The sequence below is a fragment of the Pipra filicauda genome, unplaced genomic scaffold (genome assembly GCF_003945595.2).
Source record: "Pipra filicauda isolate LSUMZ 115617 unplaced genomic scaffold, ASM394559v2 scaffold308_size869403_pilon, whole genome shotgun sequence".
NCBI lineage: Eukaryota > Metazoa > Chordata > Aves > Passeriformes > Pipridae > Pipra > Pipra filicauda.
In genome coordinates this window covers 543017-570646 of record NW_024104430.1, presented here as the reverse complement: position 1 = coordinate 570646, position 27630 = coordinate 543017, and the positions used below count along the sequence as shown (strand labels likewise).

General features: G+C 36.4%; 1 protein-coding gene across 6 annotated transcripts in view; it reads left to right on the top strand.

The window, feature by feature from the left end:
* The window catches only part of STS (steroid sulfatase), a 108401-nt gene extending 81065 nt beyond the window's left edge, over positions 1 to 27336 (top strand). For all 6 annotated transcript variants that reach the window (XM_039383391.1, XM_039383387.1, XM_027750786.2 and 3 more), the window contains one exon: positions 23894 to 27336. In XM_039383391.1, the coding sequence (XP_039239325.1) occupies positions 23894 to 24276 (383 nt within the window). In that variant the 3' untranslated portion in view covers positions 24277 to 27336. The remainder of the gene's footprint in view (positions 1 to 23893) is intronic.
* The last annotated feature ends 294 nt before the right edge of the window (positions 27337 to 27630 follow it).

Sequence of the window (27630 nt, the reverse complement as noted above, 5' to 3'; positions counted from 1 at the left end):
TTCTTCCCCCAGCTTTATATGCTGAACATGATGCCATATGGTGTGGAATATCCCTTGGGTCAGTTGGGATCAACTGTCTCACCTGTGTCTCCTCCCCGCTCCTTGTGCACCCCCAGCCTGCTCACTGGTGGGGTGGGGTGAGAGGCAGAAAGGCCTTGGCTCTCTGCAAGTGATACTCAGTAATAACTAAAACATCCCTGTGTTATCAACACCATTTTCAGCACAAATCCAAAACATAGCCCATACTAGCTCATCATCAGTGAAGAGAATAAACTCTATTCCAGCCAAAACAAGCACAAAGGGGTTTTGTTATGCTACCTTGTCAGCCTACATTGAGAGCAGGCAATACTACAGTGAGAGTAGACAATAGCCAGGTATTTCTCTCTACTATCTTTTGTAGTTATCCTCTCTGAGGATTTAACACCTTCTTCTTTCTTACTTGTCCAATCTTAGATCTTCAAAAATGCCTTTTCTATGTAGGCAATGCAATCAGATTTGTAAAGATATTTGTTGAAGTCAGGTTAAGTCTCACCCCTGTTTATGTCTCCACTACTTGTTATTGTCTAAGAGAGATAAATATGCTGGCACTGCAGCTGTAGGCACCTGATGCTATCTGCTTTGTTATTGGGTACTCCTGTGGAAAAACAAGTATGGTTGGTTTTTCTTCTGATATGTCAGCAGCTCTATATGGTGCAACTAATAATTTCAAAGTGCATTATATTATTAATTATTAGTTAGTGTTATTGTCTTATAGCCTCCCACCATAGCTCACTCTTTACAGCTTATCTCAGAGTCCGTCCATAGTTGCTATTTCTGCTACTATTGAGTGATATTTTAGTATGTGAAAATTAATACAAGTAAAAAATATAGTGCAATGGTTTGGGTTGTTTTTTTTCTGCTGGAGAAGCAATTATTTTGAACATTTGATTCAAAAATGTTCAGAGCTTTTGTCTAGTAGCAAAGAACTAAATTAGAAGTATCCTATAGTGACAGTTCGTACCTTATATTTAGGAATACATCCAAGAAAGTGAATAAGGTCATGTTCATTAAAAACAGACTAGAAAGCTGTAAAATGGTGCAACTTTCACTTAACCTCAGCCTGCTACTATTATCACTTGAAAGACTGTAAGTCTTCAGGGTTTGGTTGTATACTGAGCACTGTTTCCCACTCTACATATATTCCATGTCTAATATGCTCTGTCACCTAAATAAAACCATATTCCTCCATGAGCTTATGCATTTTCCAGTATCCAGAAATGACTGTAGAATCTCTCTTCATTTAGTTGCTCCTTGCCAATGACAGTGATACTAAGGAAAAATGCATATACCAAGAATTGAGAGGGAAGCAAAAGTTCTGCTAAGCTATTTAGTCTCTTTTTTCCTCCATCACTCCACAGTTCCCTTAGTAATTTTATCTTTGCCATTGTTAGATTTCAACTGTGATTCAGTCTGAAACCCCTTTTTTTGGTTTAATTTTTGACTCTTATGTTAAAATTTAGTGTATGTTAAATTTCTAGTAGTTGCACACCTTTTCCTTGCTTGCAAGCTTCCAGAGTCTGACTTAAGCAGATGTGTTTCTCACATCATTCAGGGAAGGTCAGAAACTTCAGAGTGAACAACAATTACCATTTTGCATTTATATATTTAGAGGCTAAGCATTCCTCATAACCAAATCAATACACATCTTCATTAAGATATATTAGTTAGGTCAGTTATTACATTCACAGTATAATTTCCCCTTCATCAGCCCTTTGAAGGAACATTTAGAGGATATGTGCCACACAATGCTTTTTTCAACCAACATTTTCAGAATTTAAGCCTTGTGCTTTCTACAGAGACATGAGGAAAATAATGTCTCTTTTTTCTATTTTCCTCCTTTCTCAGCCACAGAAATAAGTTAACACTCTTTTTTTCTTCATCTCTCTTTGACTCACAATTTACCTGATGCTAGAACATAATGCACATTGTTCTTCACATTCTGAATTAAAAAAATGAATGAAATATCAGGCAATATTCTTTGCTCATGATTCTTGTCTCATTCTCGCAGATTCATGCATGTGGAAACTTGCTATAAGTGCCTTGAAAAAACAGTCCTAGTCCTCAGAGGATGATTTCCTATTATTTTGAAACCTTATAAATATGTGTGATTTAAGTTATCTGTTAAAAATATATAGAGAAAGACGTGCTAAAACAGCATCAACAAAGTACAGCCATTTCCCATTAACAATAATTATTCTCTGCAGCTGCCTAGTGTATCATATAGGTACCAATATATGAAGGGAGCAACTTTAGAAAAAAACACTAAATTTTCTTTCTGCCTAGTAAGATGTAATCACCTAATCTTTTTTAAATAATTGAGTAATTTTTTTATCATTAGGCCTTTTCAATATGAAAACTAAACAGATATAGGATATGCCTTTATTTTCTTGAGCTGAGCCACCATTCTGTGGTGTATGCCAGATTATGCTTTGGCCTGTTTTAAGTTAGATCACATGTTCTTCTGCTCAAGCAAGTTGACCAGTTCTTGTGTATTTGCTAATTTTATAATTTAGCATTTCTGAATATTAAAAAACTATCAAGAGCTCTGTCTCCAGAACATTACTGGCATATGAATCAGTGCTAATAAAAATGCATTGCTATGACAACTTAATTATAAGTGGAGAATTAATCAGATACAGAGCAAATCTACAGTTGAATGGAACTACTGCATCTTTCAGACTGCTATGATTGTGTGCAAAATTTTGATTTGATAAGGAGGAAATATATTATAATACTGTGTAATAAACTCAGAAATATAATGTAATACAGTCCGCATTAAAAAGAAATCATGATCTTCATAGTATTTTGGTACTACTAATAAAAATATACTAATGTTTTTGATAAATGCTAGAGTGATTTTACTAGCAGGACTTCACCTTTTCTAATTCAAAATATATTTCATTATTCAGTGAAAAATGTCATTCAGTAAATAAAAGAAAAAGAGATGTGCTGTGGCAAGTTAAATTGAAGCACACTAGACCATAGAGTCAAACTAGCTTATCATGCAAATATAATGACTTTTAAAGACAGTAGCAGTTCACTAAAAAACATTATATAGAAATTTCCTGCTTTGCCTCACTTACCAAACAGGACACATTTCAATTGGTGTTTATACTGAGTTTCTTGTACGTTGTGATCTGCTGCATTTATTGAAAATAGTTCAATCAAATTCTTTCTGTATTATCACAGAATTCATAGCCATGCTATTCCTGGCTGTCACAATGTTCTCCAGCATCATGAGTATTTCATGAGACACATTTTGTTCTTTGGCTAGAGGTTACAGGCTTTTCCCAGTCTCCCATTTAGCCTTTTCTACATTTTCAGCTGTTACAAGTTAAACACAAACAAAAAGAGAATGAGAGAGGAATATTTTGTTTTGTAGTTTTCACACTGGATATGTAGGATAAATTTACAGAATAGCGTTTTGGGTTTTTTTAAAGGTTCCTCCAGATTTAGTTTGACTAAAGGCATTGGAGTGATAATAAACAGAGTACAAAGCATGAAAAATCTGCTCAGAATGACTATTTTATAGCAACTGCTGGTTTGGACAGGTACAACCTTTCTTGTGAAATTGAGTTAAAATAAGGCCTGTTTCTGAAGAAATGAAATAGGAGGATTATCTTGCACTTTTCCTTACCTCTCAAAAGCACTATGTTATGCATGCCTTAAGGGTAAATAAAGGTTACCTTATTAATTAGGAGGCTTGCATTATTTACAATGCCATTCTAAGCTTATCTTTTTTGTAATATCACGTTGAGTGTTAATAGTTAAAACTGTAAAGTGAATTCATTTGCTTAAAGAACACTGGCTTGTGAGAAAATATTGTACTGAGAGGGAAAGTGCCGGAGTTGGAGTTTAGAAAGGTAGCAAAAGCTGGAAAACCTCTATGAAGCTCCATAGAACCAGGTTGAAATGTTTTTTCTACATTCAAGTTCTCATTGTGAGAGTAAGTGAATCTAGTGGTTGTCTCTAGCAAACAGAAATGCATTAATTTGTATATGATAGAGATTTTGGAGTGTAAGTGGTGTCAATACACTTCTCTTTGAAAATGCCAGTTGTTCAGTTCTCTTAGTGCATCTAAGAAATACAATCATCCAAACATCCACAAAATAAATTAACAGTTCTGTTTTCCCTGAAGTAGAAAGTATTAGGAATATCTCTAAGTACTTGTTATTTTAAAGATGTCTCCTAATATTGCTTTTACTTAATATAAACAAGAAATTTCAATTCATACATTCTTTAAAGCCTCATAAGCCTTTTTTTCATTACTTCCTTAGTAATAGGAGAGCATTTTTTCAGTGTGATGGTGAATGAATGCTATGGTATCTTCATATGTAAACTGTGGGATGTGCTTGTCATACACAGTAGACCCTTTGGCAGAACCCTTGTCTAGTTTTTTTCTATTCTTTTTGCTTGCTTCCCTGAGGAGCTTTTTCCATTTACAGTTTATTTGCCTTCTCTCTGGGGAACAAAGGACTTGGATTATGTTGTTACAGATTAGTAAAGACTCACATTGACCCTGAGAATACCAACAGTTATAGTTCCTTTCATTGCTTAACAGGACAAAGGAAGGTAAATTTAATAGAGGCTTGATCCAGAACTTTCTTCTTTTGCACATCTTCAAAGGAACAGATACTACCATGTGACTGTAACTGTTGTCAAGGAAACATTTTGTTTTCTTACAAAGGAATATCTTTTTTATCAGATCTTATCATACCAATCTCATATCTTTTCTCAGAAAATAACAAATGAGAAAGGATAAGACAGAACGGGTAAATATTTGAAGCAGTAAAATTTTGCTATTGTCACAAAAATTTTAGATTTCTAGCTAGAAATAATAAACTTTTTTGTAGTAAAATTGATATAGGAACACTTTTGTCTTAGAGAGCCATTCCCCCAGTGAAAGACCGTGGTGAATGTCATATGACATTCATTGACATTTTACACACAGACTTTCAGTGATCATATCATACTGCTTTTTCTTCATATAAAAATAGCAACCTTAACATATTGGTCTTGAATTCAAGATTTCCTGAGCTAAATTAGTAATGTTTTTAGTGAACAGGGAGAGGTTGACAGGTTTCAGTGATCATATAAAGGCAAAGGCATTTAAAGCAGATAATTCAGTATTATTTAAACTTCAGTTTTAATGGCTTGCTGTCTGATATTGTGTCATGCACTTGTGACATGTACAAAAGAAAAATTTTAAGAGCTAACACTTAAATAGAAAAAGGTATCTGAGTTAGAACAACTGTCTAATATTTTTAAATATATTTATAAAGTTAGCAGTAGTCAAAACAAATGTAAATAACAACAACTACATGAAAGAATAGATAAAAATGCACTGCAACTTTCAAAAATTAATTTCAGCTTACCAAGTAACATAAAAAGTGGGTCTTTAACAGTATCTGGAGCATTACACTTCCAAAAATATCTTTAGTTCAGTGCTGGATTTGAGCCTGCAGCATTTTGCATGTTACATTCAGAACATAGCGCTGATTCATCCTTATTTTAAAATCAGATTCAAATGGCATATGGTGTCTTAGGCAATGTTCTTCAAGGGAAGTAGTTAATACATGCACAACCCACATAGACTATTCGGTGTGCCACCGCTTCTAACATCATATTATTACTCCTAGAAAATAAAGCAAAGTATTTGTTTATTGAGAAATTCCCTGGAAACTTGACTGTCAAGAGCAAGGTGACTTCTCGGTGTGCCATAAAAGACCATGCCATGAAAGGCAGAAGTAATTGTAGAAGAAAACAGTGAATGGTCTGAGGGTAGGTGCACTTGGACAATATTATGCTGGAGGCCATATGTTGATCTGTGGATGATGTGTAGTTGCTTCTGAATGAAAGTTCTTATCAGTACTTTAGACAGACAACACGACCAGAAATACTCAATTATCAGTGTAATTGTTCTCAGCCTGAGAAAAGCTCACACTGCAGTACAAACAGTGAGCTTTCTGTTGCTTTCAGAGCTTTTTTTGTGGTCTCAAAGTATCAGAGGACACATAATGCATTGCATTGTTCAAGTATCTTTTGTTAAGACATCCATAGTTTCCTAAAACTGAAAGTAGGGGGATAAACCCCCACAACAAAAAAACCAAACAGCTTTCTATAATTTGTTTCTTGTTTTGTTGTTCTTAGTAGGGAAATTTTGTAGATGGATTTGTATGAACAATTTTTGAAACTGAAAACAACTACATTTCACTAGTAATTTGTTATTATAGTTCTTTCAATGACTTCCTCGTAGAAATGCAAATTCGGTGAAGTAGTATAGAATAAGTTCTTACAGATGTGACATTTTTCACATTTATTCAAATTTTTACCCTCAATTTTATTGAAAATAATTTTTCAGATGCAGTTCACAGTTCCATTGGGCAATGGAACAGGCTCCCCAGGGAAGTGGTCACAGCACCAAGCCTGACAGAGTTCAAGAAGCGTTTGGATGGTACTCTCAGGGACATGGTGTGACTCTTGGGGATGGTCCTGTGCAGGGCTAGTTGGACTTGATGATCCTTATGAGTCCTTTTCAACTTAGCATATTCTGTGATTCTGTGATATTAAGGAGATATTTTATGGTCCCATAGACGTGGTACTCTAATGCAAACATTTCTGAGACTCACTTACTCCTCTTCAAGACTGACATTTTAAAGCAAAATAGGTTTCTACCATTCATAGTAGAGGGGGAAGTTAGAAATCATGGTGCAGTAACAACATTAAAAGTCAACAAGATCATAAAACCCCAATAAAGATCATGATAATTTAGCACTTAGAATTAGCACTGGTGCAATAAAGAAAGGGTGACCCTTTTAATAATAGGAAATATTAGTCATCCTTAAGATAATTTTGTCATTCCCAAATGTGTGTTAATTTTTCATGTATAACCTGTTACCTGTCTGTTGTACATTAATTTTTAAAAGGTATTATATCATAGAAGCAATATTCTCAATCACCTCACATGCTTCGTGAAAAGAGTAGAGTCTTCAAACTCCATAAAGTCTTCAACATTAACTTAATTATATTATCTGGACTCTCTTTAATGCCACAGGATGTCATACAAGCAGCTTTTCAGTCTGTGGCTCTTTTCCATCTGTATGGTCCTGTTCGGTGGTGAAGGGAGACTGAATCTCATTATAGTTACCTAAGCATTAGTTCTTATCCTTGACAGCAAAACTACTTAGCCAGCAAAGCATTTTAGTCTGGGCTCAACAATGTCTTAACCTACTGTGCAGTTGATGACTCCCATTTAAATTCTCTACTGTAGCTCTTCTTTTTTTTTTTTTAATAGAATTGTCATTTTTGAAGATTTTTATTGATTCACACCTTTTTCTTTCTTTATTTTTTTTTTTAAACAGGCAAAGTGCCCCTCCTATGCCTACCCAATTCCAAGCTCCAAATACTTTTTTATGTTGCAATAGCCAGCACTGCTAATAAGTTGTTTGGTGGAGCTGCTAAAGTAGTACCCTCATACATATGCACAAAGTTAGAGAGAGGGAACAGCAGAGTATAAATAGTATAATGAAGATTTTGACTTTAGCACAACAAAAGTATGAGGCAGAAATATTAAACAAGACGTTGTGAGTAAATAAATCTACCTAAGCAAAGAATTACTTATTCTCTAAAAATGGTTTATCAACACACTCTGGAGTTTCTTTTAAATGCACTGTTCTCCAGTTCTAGAACGCTCTGGGAAACATTGAAATTAGGACTCTTATGTCCACAGTGTCTTAGAACTGCAATTCCTGTAGTCCCACCAGGAGGAGGGTCCACTTTTTCCTACAGCTGGTCATGGAGGCACTTCCATGCACTTTCTTGACTTCACTACTTCTTCTCTTAAACTATCCCAACCTTCAGCCTAGCAAATGGGGATTTGTTGCAACTACATTGCTGTTTGGTTTTGATCAGCTGTTACTTTTTTGTCCTAGACATGGTTAAATTTTATTACAGGAAAATGCAATTCCTGCCTACAGTATGTAGTTTTTAAGTTGTTTATATGAAAATGGGGTTTGCTGTAGCATTTCCCTCTCTGTTTTATGCAGCATACCTAACTTAGAAGCGAAAAAAATGCTTTTTTAATATATATATATATCCACATCATGTGCTCTATACAATATCACGATTTTATTGTCTGCTTTCTCAAAACCTGATCCTCAAACTGAATTTTGATTCATAAGTATTATATAGAAGCTTTAAGTTATGAGTTTCACCTATAGAGGATGATATTGCTAGTTCTATACAACTGAGTGGTGGATTGCTTGTAGTATTTATAGCTGACAATGATGTTTTGACTCTGAAAGGCAGTGCAATTGCTACTAAAACCAATTTTCAGCTGTAGCCAGAGGCTCTAAGACTATACATCTTTATGATTCAGAAACAACTGTAGCTCATGAGTGTTCAGGTCAGTTTTCAAAAAGCAACTTAGAAGAAAGTCTGGGATAAACAAAACTTATTTTTTGTTTTCCAGAGGAAATCTGTTTCATGAGTGAGGACTATTTGTAAGTATGCCGTGAAGGCATGAGCTTATGCACAAGTATGAGGACAAGTATACGTTTCACAGAAGTGAAGATGGTTTGAATTATGCTGTGAGAGGGAAGTTTTGCCCTAAAGCTTGGAATTTGCTAAAAAAAACCCCAAATATCATTTGGAAGAATTTATCCTAACAGAGCTGGTCAGCATAAGAACAACAAAGCTAGAATCAAGCAAATGACAGAGACAAGAAAGTGTAACTATTGTGTTGTGCTGAAACCGAGGGTTTGAATAGCTGACTTTTTTTCCTTTTTTTTTTAAACAAATACAGAAAGCATATAGAATTCTGTTTGGAGTCCTGTTTGCAATGGTCACTTTTAAACTTTGAAGGAAATCTTTGGGACTTCATACGTTATTTTGATTTTCGTTCTCTATTTTTTTCTTTTGAGTCTGGAAAAGAAGGTTAGTGATCTGATGCATTCTTTAGAAAATAAGAGACTTGAAATAGGGATTATAATGAAATTAAATCCATTATGAAAAATGGATTATGATACTTGAAATATTTGGATTATGATATTTGAATTCATCAAAATTAGCAACATTTACAGGTTTTTATTACAACTAACATTATTCTATTGAATATCATACTTTGACAGTTTTCAGGTTTATCCTGAAAATCTTGCAAAGTGTATTAATAGGCTTATCTTAACACAAGAGTAAGTACTGAGATTAATGCCTCGGTTCAGTTTCACGGTCAGTGGAAACATAATCAGTCAGTGGATGGAAAAGCAACTGGGAGTTGCAAAAAAATTGTACAAGAATACATGTTGTTTGCTCATATGCTTCAGTTCATTCAACTCTGCTCTAGTAAAGCGGTTTGATCATTTAGAAATTCTGGTGATCTCAAGAATGCCAAGTAGCTCCAAACAGCAGGCAGCAAAAAGCTGGCTTAGAAAACCATGCTGCTAGTCACAGAGAGGCTATAATAATCAAGAAAAAGGTGCTGAGAAATGCTTTAACTGGATTTTGAAACCTGATAGTAAATAGATTATGCAAAGACTGTAGCTCCTGACCTGATCATTATCAAAGGCCTCTTTTTCTTATCCCTTTTATGTGCCAAAGTATTTGAGGTCTCCAGATAGGAAGTGTTTGAATATCTGCCAGTGCTTTTAAATAGTGATGACATACTGATGTGTGAAAAAAACCCACACCAAACCAAAACAACAACCTTGAACCAGGTTCTGAGAAGTATATTTGAATGTTTAGCAACTAGCAGGTTGAACTAAAGAAAAGTGAATGTACCACTTGTATTTCACAAAATATTTTTGAGTACACATCTTTCAAAGCATTTAATCCATTGTAAGTAACCTTGAGAAATGTTTGTATTTTAAAGACAGACAATATGAAAAAATTAACATATTACTCTCTTTAACACAGCTTAAATGTGAAAAAAAGTATACATTTTTATCTTTTAATTAAGAAAATTAAGTATAAATTATTTGAATGCTGCAAAGGATTATTCCATTAGTGGATATTTTTCAAACTTAAGATGTTGGCAAATGTCTACGTGTCAAACTTGATAAATCTCTGTTATTGCTGTGGTATGGAAGAGTCAGCAGAAGGTTTCTACCTCATTAACATGTGAACCTCAGAGGCTGGCTGAGCCTGTCAATGCAGTCTCTGCCTGGACACAAAAGAACAGTTCCCATGACAATTATACTTGGTCTTTCCTAACCAATTTCAAGCAATTTGTTCACTTTGTGGACTAAATTGACCTCAGATATATCCTTACCACTCTGCATTGTTAGATTTTGTATTTCAGTTGCTACATATTTGCAAAAGGTGTATGAGAACACATTGTGTCTCAGCCAGGTAGATCAGGACCTTTAGGAAGGCTTAGACTGTCTGCATTCTTGGTTATGCAGTGATCTGTACAGCTGTGTAATATGTCTGTATAGGGGCATCTTATTGCTCCTCCAAAAAATTTTGATCTGTTCTTGGGGACATGGTTGTGGAAGCAGATAACCTTTTTTGCATTTAACTTTTTGGTCTTTTTATGTTAGATTGGTGAGAAGAAAGTAGTAATCAAAAGTTCTGAAGTTAAAGCTAGATAGACATGAGATTCAGGAGGACAGGAAAACCTTTTGAAGTGGAGGTGAAGATCTGGATGAAAGAAAAATTGTTTAGCAAGTCCATCTGCCTGGCCCAACTTCCTTTTGAATGTGGTTTCTCTAATCCTAACTGAATTTCCCTAATCCTAACTGAATTTCAGGTACCTTTTTATGTCTACAAAGTCTAAGTGCCAAGACCTCAGGAATACTGACTCAGTATCAGTAAAGAGACAGAGTTTAAGCCTGGACATGTTCAGGGTGAATGACAGCTAGTTAGAGGCTTCTTTGGAAGTGTAAGAGAAAGTATGTCTTAACTAATGACTAGATGAGATTGAGGTAAATGTCTGTGAGTGTGCAGTGCACTACAGTATGAAGCAAGGATCAATGCAAACCACTGCTGAATGCTAAACCAAACCTGTTTTACAGGTGAAAATCATTTATGTAACCCATTTTGTTTTCCATTGCAATAGATGGGGAATTTGCGCATGGTTATTTGCCTTGTGAAGAATAACATAAAAAATGCATAGAAGAAGGGGCCATGAATACAATAAAAAAACATTTCCTGGTCTTTCCTCTTACCATTACTATTGTCATGGACCTTATAAAGAGTACTTTGATGCCACGGTCCAAGAGGTGGGGTGGGGCTGTGACACAGCACAGGCAGGTCCAGAGACAAGGTAGAGGTGCAAATGGAATGCTTTATTGAGGGGAGTAGGGGTTTTATGAGTTTCAGGTGGAGAAAGGGCTAGAACATGGGGTGGAGCATGAGACGGACAAACGGGAGAACAAATTGGGGTAGGGACACAGGCAAAGGGGGAGGAACGTGGGAGGTACTGGGGAAGGAAAGGGCAAATGGTAACTGTCTCCTCTCTGCAGCTTCTTCAGCCTATCAGAGAGGGAAGCAGGGAAGCGGGCATGCCTGGGAAATACAAATCCTGGGAAAACATACAATGTGTATATTTATAAACACATAAGAACTGTAAAGTCGGTATCATAAAGTCCTGTCAATTGCTGTATGTTTTTCTCCACGCCTGGAACCTCTCCCATCCTGAATCTTGTTCCTTCACACTTTGATGAAGAAACTAGCTAAAATTGAGAGATGAAGACTGAGTTTGCAGAACTGTGAATTAAAAATTTAACGTAAGCTTCAACAGTCAAAAAACAACTACCAGTATGCAGATGTTTGCATTTCACAATATCCTTTGAGTGCTGTCATCACTCTTAACTGCAGTGAGGAGGAAGGGCATATATAAAATTTATATCTGTCATGTAATGCCAAAAGCACTTTCAGTAGTTCTGAGGAAGTACAATGTGTAACTGAATTACTTCAGTCTGCAAGCTGGTTTATATTCTATTTATTTATATTGCTTGCTAGAACACAGGGTTAGAGCTCTTAAAGAAAACCATAATGTATGGCAGCATACCCTTAGACCAGTAAAAAGATGTAGGATTTCATGCTCAAGGATGAAGCTTTCTTTGTTTAGCTCATCTTTGTAACTGTCTTGCTTAACAGAGCTTGGACCTCATAGTGCCACAATAATTAATAGTAAGTATTGCATTAAGTTTATGAGATAAGTGCCCTCTTCAAAGATACTTTGGGGCATGCTAGAATTATTACATTGAATTATATAGTTAGTTAAAAATAGGAGATCAAGCCAAAGAGAACAAACATTGTCTCAACCACCTCATTCACACCAGTGCTGGGTGTGACCACACCCTCCTTCAAGTGTGCTTCAGGGGCTGGAGGGAAATAACAACCACTAGAATTCCTTTTGCCGCTCATGTATCATGGAAAAACCCTCAACCCCCCCCACCTTTCATGACTCATGAAAATAATTGACTAGAAGTTTTAAGTCATTTTTAGGAGAGATCAGACACTGCCTGAAGTTCTAGCAATTTTGTCTTTTTTTTTACACAAAAATGTAAGGTGATATAGCACAGACAATGAAGGACAATGGCTCCATTGCTGCTTCCTTCTAGTTTGAGATGAACTCACTCCATAGCAGATAACAGCTGAGCACTCTGGACGTTGTGTAGGACTATCCTATGAATCCCTCCAGGAGGCCCAAGAGCTGGGAAGAGCTTTGTTTAAACCCTGCACTCAGGTCCATGCATCACATAGCTCAAAACCACCTGGACTTACCTGGATATACTAAGCAGTATGTCATTGTACATATCCATGTATATTCCAGAAGAAGAAAAGGCAACAAGATTTTACCAATAAAATGCTGAGTAGCTGAGAAATTTATGTGTGAAGGTAGAGGATGTTGCTAAACAGACGTGAGTTTAAGCTTCAGGGTGTTAAGTGAATGCTGAACACTGATTTTTCTGCAAGGTAGAGTTGTCCAGTGAAAAGACACTTGTCTTAGACTTGGTAAAACTTGATTAAAGTTTCTTCTTCCTATAGACCTTCAGACAACATTAAATCAATGGTATATCCATTAGTATCAGTGTAGCAAAGAAATAAACAGTTTTTATTAACTGTTTTATTAAGCAATAGAACAGATGGCCAAATAAATAGTTTATTCATTTTTTTCCTCAAATAGTTTGATTTAATGGAAGTTGAGGAGCATGTGTAGAGCCTTACTTAAACAATTAGTTGAGCACACAGCAGCTTCAGTCACAGAATGATTGTACATTGCTAAATTTAAGCATGAGGTTATTATTTGTATTCTTAAGCTAAGGTAGAAATACTTTGTTGAACTGAAGGCAAACAAGATTAAATAATCAGTAAATTCACAGAGATTTTAACATTCACTTCAGTACACCACAGCTCTACAAAAGGGGTAGAAATGGAATTTTGAACAAACAATGCAACAGGTAATTGAGGGATGGGACGAACCAGATGAACTCAGAGACAATCATCTGCACCAAAATCTTTATTTAAACTCCAGAAAAAGTTTGTGAAGGATTTGTATTTGAAAAAGTTACTAGATAAAACACTAAGTGAAAGGAGTGTGCCAATAAAATGTCTTTGTCTTCTGCAAAGGAAATGAATGATAGTGGCAAAAATGTTACAATAGAAGACACCATGCATCAAGAGAGGTCTTTAAAAAATACATTGTAAGGAACAATTGTGCAGTGGCAGGGGGATGAATTAGATGACAAAAAGAAAATTCACTTGAAATACCTGAAATGAGATTTTGTTCTTATTTGCTACAACTGGAACAGAGCAAACTGTACATTTATATGAGCAAGATACCAGCATCACGTAAGCAGAGTTGATGCAGATGTACTGTAGCTAGTGACTGTATTTCATAGGTCGTTGAATGATCATTAGGGATTAGAAGACTCATTAGGAAAAGTATGCAGAAGTAACATATCTGAACAAGGAAGGCAAACCTCACTATTTTCTGGCGGTTGTCAGTGAAATATGTGGGGTTTACATGTACTTGAGAGGAGGAAATTTTTAACACCCTATATATGAACACTGTGGTATCTTTCATATTCAACAGCAACTTGCAGATAAATATTTGACCTTAAAAAACAAAACTGGAGGTAGACTGGAGAATACTGGAGAGACAAGAAGTTCAGCTTTCTAACTTGGGGTGACGCTTCTTTGTAAAGGTGACTCAAAGAGAACTGTAAGTGACCCCAGCACTGCCAGTGCTTTTATTGACAGAGCAACATCTTCAAGAACCTGAGCAGAATGAGCAGAGCTGGGTGCTGGTAACAGGGTCCACAATAGTTGCAGTGTAGGCAAAGTGGTGAGTCAGGTTCAAGGTCTACCCAGGGAGTACAGTCAGGAGCAGGAGGAGATGAGAGCAAAGAGGGAGCTGGAAGAAAGACTGGGGGCCTAGGGCCATCCACAGAACAGGGCTGGTAACTGGCACTTCTGCTTGACCACTCAGGCAGGGTCTGATGGCTTCAGGCTGAGCTGAAATTGGAATCCTGGTCTATGGGCAGGATTCATGGATGAAGGTTCATCCAAGGGCTAGGCAGGGCCAGTGAGGCTTTTTGGTGCTCTCAAGACTCTTGACACCGTGGATTTTTAGAAAACTCTGAGGATGGTGATGGCAACACCTACACGTCTACAGGTTATACGCCTACAGCTGAGCTAACCTGAGCTAATCGCTCTCATCAAAAGAGAAATAAGCAGAACTCACCCTAAACACCTCTAACAAAGTTAAGAAACAGATAAGTATAGACTGGTAACTAACTTACATAAAGACCTGTGTGTACAGTGATCCAAAATTAGGTGAGGTGACCAGATTGTCAGATTACATACTAAGTAACAGCACAGTGACGAGCAATAAATCCTGCTTAGTACCATGCATTTAAAATTAGAGATGCCTTGCCACCTTTTTCAAAGTTTGAAAAATAGTGTTATTGTGCTAGGTGTCAGGAAGGACACCATTGGAGTCTTTTGAAGTTGACTGGGAATTTTAGGCTCATGTAGTTTATTTAGTGTCTTCTTTTAAATCAAGAGAGGTTCAAAAAAGGACCTCTACAAATATAGACAAATAAGATAGCCATTACAATGTGTAATAAAATACAAGGAGTGAATTGGTTTTGTAGCACAGAGCAGCATTTTATCCATGCCTCAGTGTCATGAAAGAACTGACAAGAACGGTCAGAAAAGAAAAATATTGAAATGTAGGTCCTGATTTGAGTTGCATTGTCATAAATATCTTTCAAATCTAATGAAGAAAGTACCACTTCCTTTGCTTGTTCAATTTTACTTTTAACACAAGACTAAAAGAGTCATTTACCTTGTCTATTGGCCATCAGCTCCCTGAGAATCTTTTTATTCTTTCTTACAGGTGATGTTTGTGGTAGGGCAGCTCTTAATGTGGAGGCATAGATGTCTCTCCACAAAATCACTTAACTTCGTTAAGTCTCATTAAACCTCATTCCTTGTCATTGGCTTTTGTCTTAATAGCAACACACATTCACAAAGTAACCTACCAAAGAAATGGCACAAAAACTTGTAGCAATAAGTAACAAGTTCCCATAAATACATAGACATACCTTTTACTGATATTTAGACTTTTGCATGTTATAGGTTTTCGGCAGTTTTTTCTTGAGATATTCTTGAGATTTCCTCAACAGTAGAAGGCAAATGTTGCACTCCACTTTTCTGTATTTGAGGGTTACTATGCATGAAAAACACTGAAATGTTGGCCTGATATGGATTTGTGTCAGTTCCCTACTGAAAGAGAGCTTCAGGTATCTAATTCACAATAGGTAGGTCACAGAAGAAAATTCACTTTTCCTTCAGTAATAACTCATGAGTCTTTAGGTTACTTAGAACACATTTTTGTTGTACAGAGAGCAGCCCCGTTCTCCTCTCTGAACTATGTCCTTTTACCATATTTTCATCCTTTTCCCATCTTTTAATTCCCCTTTCTTTCCTTATTTCTGAGCTTCTAGTCTCACTGATAGTGAATCTCCTTTTGATCCTCTTAATTGATCGAACCTTTGCATGAATCTTTTCCTTTTGCAACTGCAGAAGCTGTAATAAACTCTGACCCTCATGAGGGTTTTCTGGTCATTTGCCTTTTGTTTTTCAGTCTCACAGGTTCCTTCACTTCCGCCGTTCTCTCTAGAGAAGCCTCTCATTTTAGAAGTGTTTTTGGTTTTTGGGTTTTTTTGGGGAGTTGTTTTTGGTTTTGGTTGTTTGGGTTTTTTTCCTGTTCCTGTTGTTGATTTTTTTTTTTAAATGTTTATGGTTTCTTTCTTTACCCCTTGTTTTCTTCTTTGACAATATCAAGGAGAAATATCCTTTTGCACTGCCTGAAACATCTGAGTCACTTATTACTGTTTCTTGCTGAAGTTCATTACAGCCTTTTCATCTACTAGATTACTGAAGATATTTTGTTTCCCCTGCTTCCTAACTTGCTTTATGAGCATCATCTTCACTCTTTGTTTGCCCCCTTTGTTTTTTTATCTCTCTCTCTACCTTAACTTGTTTATTCCATGGAGACACCACAATCAAGAAAAGCCTCCAAAAACCTCAAATTCTCTCCCAAATCCCTTGTTTGTGTTCAGTATTTCAACTGCAACAGCTGGAGGAAGCAGAAAAGCATCAAATGTCATTTACCTAAACTATCTCATTAAGTATTTTAATTTGCTATCTTGATCCTCATATCAGAGCAGCTGCAGCTGAATTTGGGTGACACAGAATGGACATATTATTTGGTAAGTGTGAAATAATGTAACTGATGAAGGAGAGAAGAGCATTTCTAGCATGAATAGACACCATGAAATGGTTTATATAAAGCTCAAGAAAATTGACCTAATCATCTGATACACAGTTCTGCTAACAATATTTTAGGTAGGAAAGTGTTCCCCCTGACAAGCATGACAAATACTGTTACAGTATTTTCTTGCCTTTGCTCTGCTCTGTGTCAGTGGCAGCAGAGTTATTGTTAGGTTCAGGCAGAGCTATTTATACCTTGGGATTTGCAGTGTTCCCCTACCTATTCTGTGAGAGAGAGAGAAATAAAGGGAAGGAAAAAAAAATAAATGCTATCCTTTAAAAAAATATTTGCCCTATTCCTAATCATAGTGAGAACATAAAACCAACTTACTATTGCAGTTGGTTAAGTTGAAATGGGGCCTTTCTTTCTAATTTCTACCCTTTGTCTTATTTGCCCTTCTCTTTCTCCTGGTTTAGACTGCAAACTAAGAGGCAGGAATGGCTGCAGCATGGAAGGTACAAGCCAAACCTCCTGTACATCAATCCAATGAACCATTCTTTATTTAAAAAAAAAAAAAGAACAAAAACCCCCCAAACCAACAAAACCTAAAAACCCCCCAACAAACAAAACCAAAAAAATCCAAAATTATTTTTTATTAATCAAATCACAGGCCTGAAGTAACCTTTTGTAAAAATGATGCTGATCTCCAAGTCCTATATAAGGAAATGTTAAAACATATTCATCTCATCTACAGCCCCAGGAGATCCTTCTCTGTTCTTGTTTATCATAGGAAGGAGATTCTAGCAAGTTATAGCACTTCTAAAGGGTAAAGCCTGTTTTTCACTATACTGTACATATGCATTTTTAAGCTGAAAATTAGGAGACAGACTCAAGGTTCTTTCCTTTTCCCATCACTTGTTATCATCTGGAGAATAGCTGAAGACTTCTGCATCCATTTTGTACCCCACCAAAACTAGAAAATATTCCCATTGCTTTCCTAAAACTCTTCAAATTCAAGCATTCTTCCTGACAAGAACTGTGAAATGAAGTTCAGATTTTGCATAGAAGGCCAAACTGGCAGACTGATGGATTTCTCTGAAATATCATAACCTTAAACAAGACCATGTGAAACAGAAAATAGACTTCTAGAAATTTTCTTCGTAATAAATTTGTATTATTTGTACCAGAGTCCCTGCTGATCATCTGTAAGAGAACACCATATTACTGGGATATGTTTGCTTCCGTCAACCCAATTTTTTTCACTCTGACAAAACCAACTCCTTTGTTATTTTGTCGTCTATGCTTAATTGATTCAGTCTTAAAAATATTTTTCTAAAGATTTCTAGTAGCTTTATAAAAGTAAAGAAAAAACACTTCAACTAGCTAAGACACCTGTAAGGAAGAGTAATTCACCTTTTTCTTCAACTGTTTAAAGTAAAGCAAATGATTATTCAGTATTATTTAGCAATGCACATAATTTCAGGCGACTACATTTGCAACATTTCTATTTTTCACTTTTAAAGTAACTTTGAACAGTTATGTCTTTGTTTTTAGACGTACTTCTTGCAACTGAAAGGTTAGACATGCTAATAATTTTCAGATTGATAATTTTGAGTACTTCATTAGTATTTCATGCATCAAGGGTGTTTTTTTTGACATCTAAAATTTGAAAGGTTTGTGAAGAAAATAATTTATGAAAAAATTCCTGGGGGTTTTAGTTGACAAAAACCTGTCTGTGTAAAAATATTTGCAGAAGTTGCTTAGGACTTCATTTGCATCTTTGTCCCATACATTTGCTCAGTATCAGGAAAATTGCTCTCTGAATCTTACAGATCTGTTCATTTCACTCAGAATAATTGCATCCACTTTATGTGAGAGAGAAATGTTTGTCCTCAATTTATTTTCTATTAATAAAATGCATTTTTGAAGGACAGAAAAAAAAACCAACAAAATACAAAACACAATTCTGAATAGGTTTATTTTTGGATTTTGCCATCATTTGAAAATGACCAGGTTTGTTTGTTTGTTTGTTTGTTGGGTTTTTACTGTGCCAACATTATCCTCTGTCTTCAGCATGCCATCAGCTGCTGCTTGAATGAACTGAAAATTACATGGACCACTCAGCAAGTAAATGTTCTTCAGACAAATCTTTAGCAAGTGTCCACAGATTCTTCCCTTTTGGGACTTTCTTCTACAAGAAAATATTATAAATGATCAATCATTCTTTTTGAAGATGATGATGAAGAATTCAGGAATGTCAGCTGCTACAATTCGTCAGATAATCTTGACTTTTGAACAGAATTCAGTGGAATTTTCTCATAGCACTTACTCTAGATAATGAGCTCAGTCATGAGATTTCTGTCTTCAGCAGTCTGAGCATGGTTTCACTGTATTTTTCCTTCAGCAGTTGTTCAGTATGATTATTAGATATTCACCAGTGCACAATCCTTTATATTTTAGTGGATGCTTAACACTGTTGGTTTTAACCTTAAGATTTTAAAATCACTGCTACTGTTGTTTTTTTCATGGTTTTCCCTGAAATACTGTATATTCTGCACAGTTCTTTATGCAAGCCTCTTTTAGCAATAACTGATTCTCATAAACTAGCATTATGTCTTTGAATCTCACTCAGTTATTCTCAACCTACGATGGGACATAATGTGATGTCTTTTGACTGTTTTAAAAATGTAACATCTTAAGAGCCCAGACACTTAAAACAAGTATCAAAAAAACCCCAAAAAACAAAAACAAATTTTCAGTGTAAGAACAATAAAATTACGAATTTTTAAACTCAAATGGGATATTTTTATTAGCTGTTTGAAAAATGCACATTTTCTTTTCTAAATTTTTAAAGTATTGAAGACATATGCAATATATATGTCTTCAATATACATATATGCAATATATACTACATATAAGATTATCAGAGAACCTAACAATGCTAAATGATTTTAAAGGTAAAGGAAGCAGGAAGAAAGGACTCCATCTAATAGCAAGAGTAATCTGAAGAAAGTAATTTTCAAGTGAATTGAAGCTTTTATCTGCTACAGTGTAGAAATGTTGAGAAACGTGAATTAGAGCGTGGGAGCTGACAATGGCTACAAAGCAGGATGCTTAAGACACAGTAAAAGTCTGTGGGCAATTTATGTTGGTGTGCTACACACAAATGGCTATCCTCAAAGGTGTCTGAATTCAAGGAGGGACTAACTCCCCAATATGCAGTGAAGAACAGATTTGTTTAGCTTGTTCTTCTACAGAAAGAAGAAACAAAATAATATGAACAAAGAAGATAACAGTAGCAGCAAACCTATAAAACTACTGCCATAGATTAAATTCAGTAAAAATGAGGTCCAGGCAATAATTCATCAATAGCTTCTATTCACTTCAGGAGCTGCTTATCAGAAAACATGAGTTAGCCATCAGTGATTAAGAGCAGTGCTATTACAACAGAAATTATATCCCTATCCAGTTTGTCACTTCATCTTGAAAATAATTGGAAAAGGAATTTTGTTTAATCTCATGGCTGCTACCTGTTGTCTGTCTGAGAGGATAATTAGATGGGTGAAGGACAATAAAACAGAAGGGGACTCTGTTAGGGAAATTGAACACTGAACAATTATCTTCCTAATAGATTTGCTTGAACTAATGGCAACCTATTTTAATTTGAGACTACTTAGAAGTACAACTTCTGTAGTTTTTGTTTTTCTTAATATGTAAAGAAAAGATGTATTCTGAGAGTCAACTTATTGTGCAATTCAGAGAACTGGACAATAGCAGGAAAAATGGACTCAAGGTATCAGTGAAGCATTGGGACAGGACCTTGAAGGTGCTGCAGGCTTAGAGCCTGCCTGCTGTTTCAGAAGGGACCTGATACACTTGGCTGTGGCGGAGCCCTGACAATTTTACTACTAACTTCACTGTGGAAGAGACATATAGTTATCTTTTTATATAAAGCAGGTTTACTATCCAGATGCTTTGCAGAACATAGGTACCGTTAATTACTGAGAGATTAATTTGATCCTTGTACTTAACCCTCTGACAAAATGAGATTTTATATCAGCTGAGAGAGACTGGGAGAGAGCTCTCTCTTTTTAATATCGTGCCTTATACAGTTCATCAGCTTTACAGATTAGAAATCTGACAGCTCTTAATGTCTCCTAGTATATTGCACTGGCTGCTCCACAGCCACAGCCACTGACAGATATGCTTTAGTTTTTATAATGCTTAGGAAATAAGTGTTTAAAGTGTGCACTGCTGTTTCTCCAGCACCACACGAAGTTCCAGATCCTCTCAGAAACACTGCTGCAGTGCAGCAGATAAACACTGCTCAGTAACAGACTGTGCTCTCCCAGAGCTCAGTGTTTTGTACTGTATAATCATGACATCTATAGCTGCAAGCTGATAAACTAGCATCAGCTCTCCAAAACACTAGCAATGTCATTCAGACATGATATGTTGTCATGCATCCCTTGTCCCCACCCCACACTTCATTTTACAACATGCCGTGTACTCTCTATATAGCCAGACCTGAACGATTCTTTATTCTGTGGGTAAAAAAAAATCATAGTACAATTGCCTTATTTCTTTCTTTTCTCTGTTTCTTAATTTGTACCAACTTGCAATAATTCAGTCTCTTGTACCAACTTGCATTAATTCAGAATTCCCAACTTTATATTGCTATCTGTAAACCCTTGAACAGATCTGGTGATACAATGCCCAACAACAAGAAAAGGTGGCTGAAAATTTTCTTTTCAATGTCATTCAGCACAAATGCAGTGACAAATTGACCACAAAGTTCTCATGTGCATGGACTTACTGGAATTTCTTTTAGTTGGCATTTTAGTAGCTATGTAAATTTTTTCTGCTGTTCTTCTATCTAGATGTTATGGTACCCTGAATCAAAATTCTCAAGTGTAACGAGTGTTGCATGGTCTACAAAGGCACACAGTGCACTGATTAATCAAGCCCTTTGGCTTTTTATGTTTTTCACTGTCCATCTTGCCAATTAAACACTTCTAAGGAGCTTGAAGCAATGCTTAGTATAAAATTACATACCTTCTCAGAATGTAATTCTAAATCTGAGTAAATGAGAGGCATATTTCTGGGAAATGTTCTGTGCATAAGTTCAAAGACATTTAAACGGCAGTGTTAGATTTTATTTGTTTATTTTAATTCTGAGAAAACAACAAAAGATTCAAGTGTCAGACCAAGCTGTCAAAATGTTACTGGAGGTAGATGAAGGAATGCTGTCTTGCCTTGCCATGTCTTATCTTGCTTTGCCTTACTTTACCTTTCCCTTCCCTTTTCCCCAGTAAGACTGTGCCATTGCAGCTGTCACAGCCAGAGCCTTTTAAAACCTACCATGTCCTATTGTCTGTGCCAGCAAGTCACTCCCAGCCTTTAAAGCTCCTTCCCCTTTGCTGACTTCCAAGAAGCTTTCAGGGGGTTCTCCCAGTCTAATGTGTATAATAGCCATCACCTGTCCGACCCTGATTTAAGTGCAGACGAAGTGAACTGGAAGTCTGCAGACTGTCATTGAATTGGTTCCTAAAGGTAAAATTTCTTATAATGTGAAAAATGCTGTGGGATAGAAGAAGCTGTAAAGAATCTTAAGGTCACCCACTGTCCTTTAAATTCATGCTATAATATAGAACTGCAGCCTGTGACTCTTTAGTCTGCTGAAACATTTCTTTCTTTAAACCTGTTTTTATTCTTTAAAATTTGAGTGTCATGTAGTTACAGCATGGCATGTACCAGTTTATCTCTGCTCTTCCCACATTTTCTAGTGCTTTCCATTCTGTTGAACTAATGAATTGCTTAATAAATATTGACCACTGTAGTGCACATAAATCTATGAAAGTATGTTACTACATTAACAAGCTTTCTGTGATCTTAACAAAGTTCAACAAAATACCAAAGAGAGAATTTTACCTCAGTATTAAAGTTCTGAGAAATTACTGATGACTATGTTTCTCCAATGTTTGTGTGGTCTCAAGTGGAGAGGTAATCTGATATCATAGACCTCATCTGTTTAGTATCCTAGTTCTATTAAGAATAAAATACAGATTTTTTTAACTCTAATTAATTATTCTTTAATCCATTTTTGGAGAGCTATATACTTCTTTGACTGCAGGAGGGATGTTGTGATTCCATGGAAGTGCCTGTGTGTTCCTACCTTCCCTATCTGTTCTGTAATACGTGAGGAAAAAGAGTAGCCATTTTTTACTTACAGCTTGCTTGTTAAGTATGTTCAGATTCTCCAGTGTACATCCTGTTTGAGAGTACTTCTTGAATTAACCAACTGATATTTGCATATTCTTATTCCAAGAAATAACTAGGATTTTTTAACAGTGTAAGTATGGACTGAAGTTACATTAGGGTGGACAATTCAGTTTCTGTACAGAGAAAATTAAGCTGAGAAAGAATGACCAACCTATATATGAAGAACTTTGGTTCCCATTTTACAAAACAGAATGTCACCTAAGAATTGCACTACTGTAACAGTTATTTATATTTGAAAAAAATCATCTAGAGGCCTAAGAGAGGAATTTGGCATCCATTATGCCTTTTCATGTCATCTCATTTAATAAAATGAGAAACTCTATCTCCAGGTGTTTGCAATGAAAGCATGTGGCAGAGGGCAATGTGTTAATACAAGAAAGAGAGGAAGAGAGAAAAAGGTAACAATGAAATTATCTTGATTAGCAGAATGAGAAGCAGACATGGCCCAGCAGTGGGTAGGTGTGGTCAAGGGACAAAGATACACTTTAATAAGCCTTGAAGAAGACTTAGTAAATATTTATGCAAATCTTCTTAGCACTGTTTATGTAAAAACAAACAGTTTTTTTAAGTTTTCTGTGATTTAGTTAATCAGAATTCTTCCAAAGGAATGAAATTATCAAAATTATTTCAGGAATATATGTAGTATGAAAATAGCCATGTTTTGCTTTTTTTTTTTTGCTTGATTTGGTTTTACTCTTTCAGTATACTGCAGCTTCTGCACAGAGTTTCTTTACTGTCTTTATCCCAAAAGACTGATTTTCTGTTGTGTAAATTAGAGTTTCCTAAGACTAGGGGATTTTCATTTTGTCATTTTATCACCAGCTGTTTTGTGTCTGTAAATTGCAGGTGAATCTGTCTGGAAAGTCTTCTTCTTCACTCCAAACTTCAGTCCTGAGGACTCCAATGGTTGCTATGATTCTCATGTTTGCTTTTGCCATGGAGGATTCATTACACAACATGATCCCCCACTGCTCTTTGATCTGTCCAGAGACCCTGAAGAGAAAGTCCCGCTGACTCCAGAAACTGAGAGCCGTTTCTACGAAATCCTCAGGGTTGTTCACCAAGCAGTAGACAATCACACCAGATCCTTGCAGGCTGTTCCTAACCAGCTGTCATGGGACAACCTTCTCTGGAAGCCATGGCTCCAGCTCTGCTGCTCATCTCTCTTTCAGTCTTGCTATTGTGACTATGACTCAGGAGGGAGTCCACTGGAAGTGCATTCAGGGTAAACAAGCTGCAATTCGCTGTCAGAAACTGGAACAGAAGAATGTGGGTATCTGACTTGAGCCAGCGTGGTACTAGCCTTCCAGAGGTTTTGTTGTATTAGATGAGGACCTGTCTTCAAAGACACATTGCAGTAGAAGAAAATTTCAGTCAAGAAAATGTACCAAGAAAGGGAGGATGAGACACTGCTTTTCTGCCTTTATCATACAGCATGAAAAACATGTTGCCATCCTCATCTACAAATGAGTAGACTGTAGGCGTTTTCTATGTGAGATAATTTTCTAGACCTTCAACTTCAGCTTCTTACTTACACAGCAAAGAATTTAGCTGTGGTTTCTGTCAATCACAACTACTAAATGCACACTTTCCTGTCCTTTTTGCTAAGTGTTATCCACCATTAGTAGGACATAGCACTGAGTAATTAAAAAGAGAGAGATAATAGTGGAGAGGTCCACCTGTGACTGTTGTTTGGTAACTGATAGATAGGTTAATAGCAGACTTGCAACATCATCTCTATCAACAAGCATCACGGATATGAAAAAATTAACAGACTGCCAACAGTCTAACTTTGTATGTGCCATAAAAATGTACAGAGCTATGTAGTGGAAGTCATTGTGTCCACATTAAAACGATGCTCCCCAGTATCCCTACTGTCCTATTGCATGTCAGCAACCTTTGTTTATCAGTTGTGCACTTGAGTGTGTACCATATATATATATATATATGTGCAAGCCAAATTAATAACCCACAAATCCTTCAATCTCTGGTACAGGCACACCTTTATGGTCGTAGCCCAATTGATAAAATAAAAGGTTTGGTCCATACTTGATATTTGAGTTCCAAATACACAATCCTACAAATATATCTTTCACTATCTATTTACCATACCTATTCTTCCATTGATGAATGTAATCACAAATAAATAAAATTTGGTCTTCCTTTAAATATCTTTGCCATCTTTTAAGATTTCTGAATAGGATCTATGATTTTCTGAAAATAAACTTGGGCTTCAGTAACTAAAGCCAAATATAACAGTCTCTGAGTTCTTAGCAAGGCCTTGGGAAACCTACTGTTCTCCAGGGCTAATTTCTGTGTCCATTTTTATCTGAATCTTATTCAGGCACATTTTGTTTCCACTCCACAGGCAGACAAGCTATTTTCTTTGGAAGATTGTAGATGAAGAGAACATGTCAGCAAAATACTAAAATGATTTGATGCCTGATAATAGAAGGTGACTTGCTCCTTATCAGAAAGAAACAGTTAATTCCCACATTACAATGTATTAAAACCTGTTTGGTGCAAAAGTGGTCTGTGTTGATAGTAATGCAATAGCTTCAGTCAGCCAACATTAAGGTTGTGACCTGGTTCTTGTGAGCTATTGAAGCCTGTCCTGTAAAATATATTGTGATATATGGCGTATTTCTCTGTCTGTAAAACCTAGGCTTTATTTGATTTTTCTGCCGCAGTTTCATTTCAAATTTCATTCTCCACAATATCCAGATGCCTGTCCTGGGAAATGTACTTTTTCCTTGAAGTCCTATTTTTGATGTTCCACCCTGTGTTTATGATGGTATGTCCTCTGCAAGCTCTTTGTAGGTGGCCAAGTCCCATGTGTGCTGATAAAGTTTGTCTGTTCAGATATTTCCCTGATAACCACTCAGGACCATTTACATTGCATCAGGAAAGCTGTCAGATGGGCATTCATATGGTATAATTCCCTCTGTGCTTTATTTAATTACTGAATGTATTACATAATCTTAGGAAGAAGAAAGATCCCTGCCGTTTGAGTACAAGTATTATTCTGCAGTGATAGTGGCTGCCTCTAGACATCATGGCAGGATCCATACATCCCAAATTTATGGTCCTCACCATGTGACCGTAGAACCCCTTGGGGCATGGTGCTGGTGCCACCCCGCAGTGGGTGAGCAGTCCAGGCTGCGGCTGAGGTGCCAGAGCACCATGGCATGGAGAGATGCTCTTTCCAACTCCTGCAGCTCTGCCACAGCTTACACAAAAATTTTTCAAGCAAGTATTCCTGATGAAGCATGTGGGAAAAAATATGTAGTGTGTTAGTATACAGTGCTAAATCAGACAAGGTGTTTGGTGTCATCGGATCTATTTTGTTCCCACAGTTTCTGGGCTGTGACCTTAACTAGTATCTCAATTTATACTGTCAAGGACCTCCACATCTACTTCTTTTCATCAAGATGGTGCTGTGTTGCTGTTATTTCTTTTCTTTCTGCAGGTACAAGAATTGTTTGTTCTGTTTGGCACAACAGTTGTTCTGTGCTGCCTGACTGAAGTCCAAAAATGGTTTATTCTTGCTCGAATATGACTTTTCTTTCATACCCTCCTTGGCTTTTGGTGTCATCTTTGTAATCTCCTTTCTTTAAACATCCACATCCCTCAAATATTTTCCATCTATTTCTTTGCCACTCAGTCCATCTGTTTGCTTGTCATATTGATTGTGATGGTTATTTTGCCCTAAACAAGCAGAAAATGAAAAGTGGTCTTTGTCAAAAGATTCAACTTCTAGGGCTCCTTGACTCTGCTAACCTACTGCTTATTTAAGGTTTAGCAAGGATTAACTTCATATTATGAAATATAAGAAATTAAAACACAGCCAAGGCACCATAAATAGAAAAAGCTTTTTTTTTTTTTTTCTGTTGCAAAAGCTTCATATTTTCCAAAACAAAATTTAGTCCAACATTTAATACTTAGACTTAAGCGGTAAAATCTGAAATCCATTTTTAAAATTGTTCCTTCAGGAAAGATTCTATTAAGAATAGGGCAGTATTTTTCATACTCTATGTTAATGCTATTTTGTTTAATGCCTAAAATAAACCTTCCCTGTATTGCAAATATATTATACCTTTCAGTACTGTACCTTCTGTTCTAGCGATGGCATGTCAGATTGTGATAATTAAAGTAGTCTTGTTTATTTGCAATATAAAATGTGAAGGACAGTATACCATTTGTGTAATGGCACTGCCTGAGCTAACAAGGAAAAGTTTTGTTTTCCGCAACAGGTTATTACAGAATCACAGGATCAGAGAATATACCAATTTGGAAGGGACCCATAAAGATCATTGAGTTCAGCTCCTGGCCCTGCACAGGACTATCCCCAGGAGTCACACCATGTGCCTGAGAGTATTATCCAAACACTTCTTGAACTCTGTCAGGCTTGATGCTGTGACCACTTCCTTGTGGAGCGTGTTCCAGTGCTCAGTGACTCTCTGGATGAAGAATCTTTTTCTAATATCCAACATAAACCTCCCCTGACACAACTTCAGGCCTTCCCTTGGGTTCTGTCACTGGTCACCACAGAGAAGAGATCAGTGCCTGCTCCTCCTCTTCCC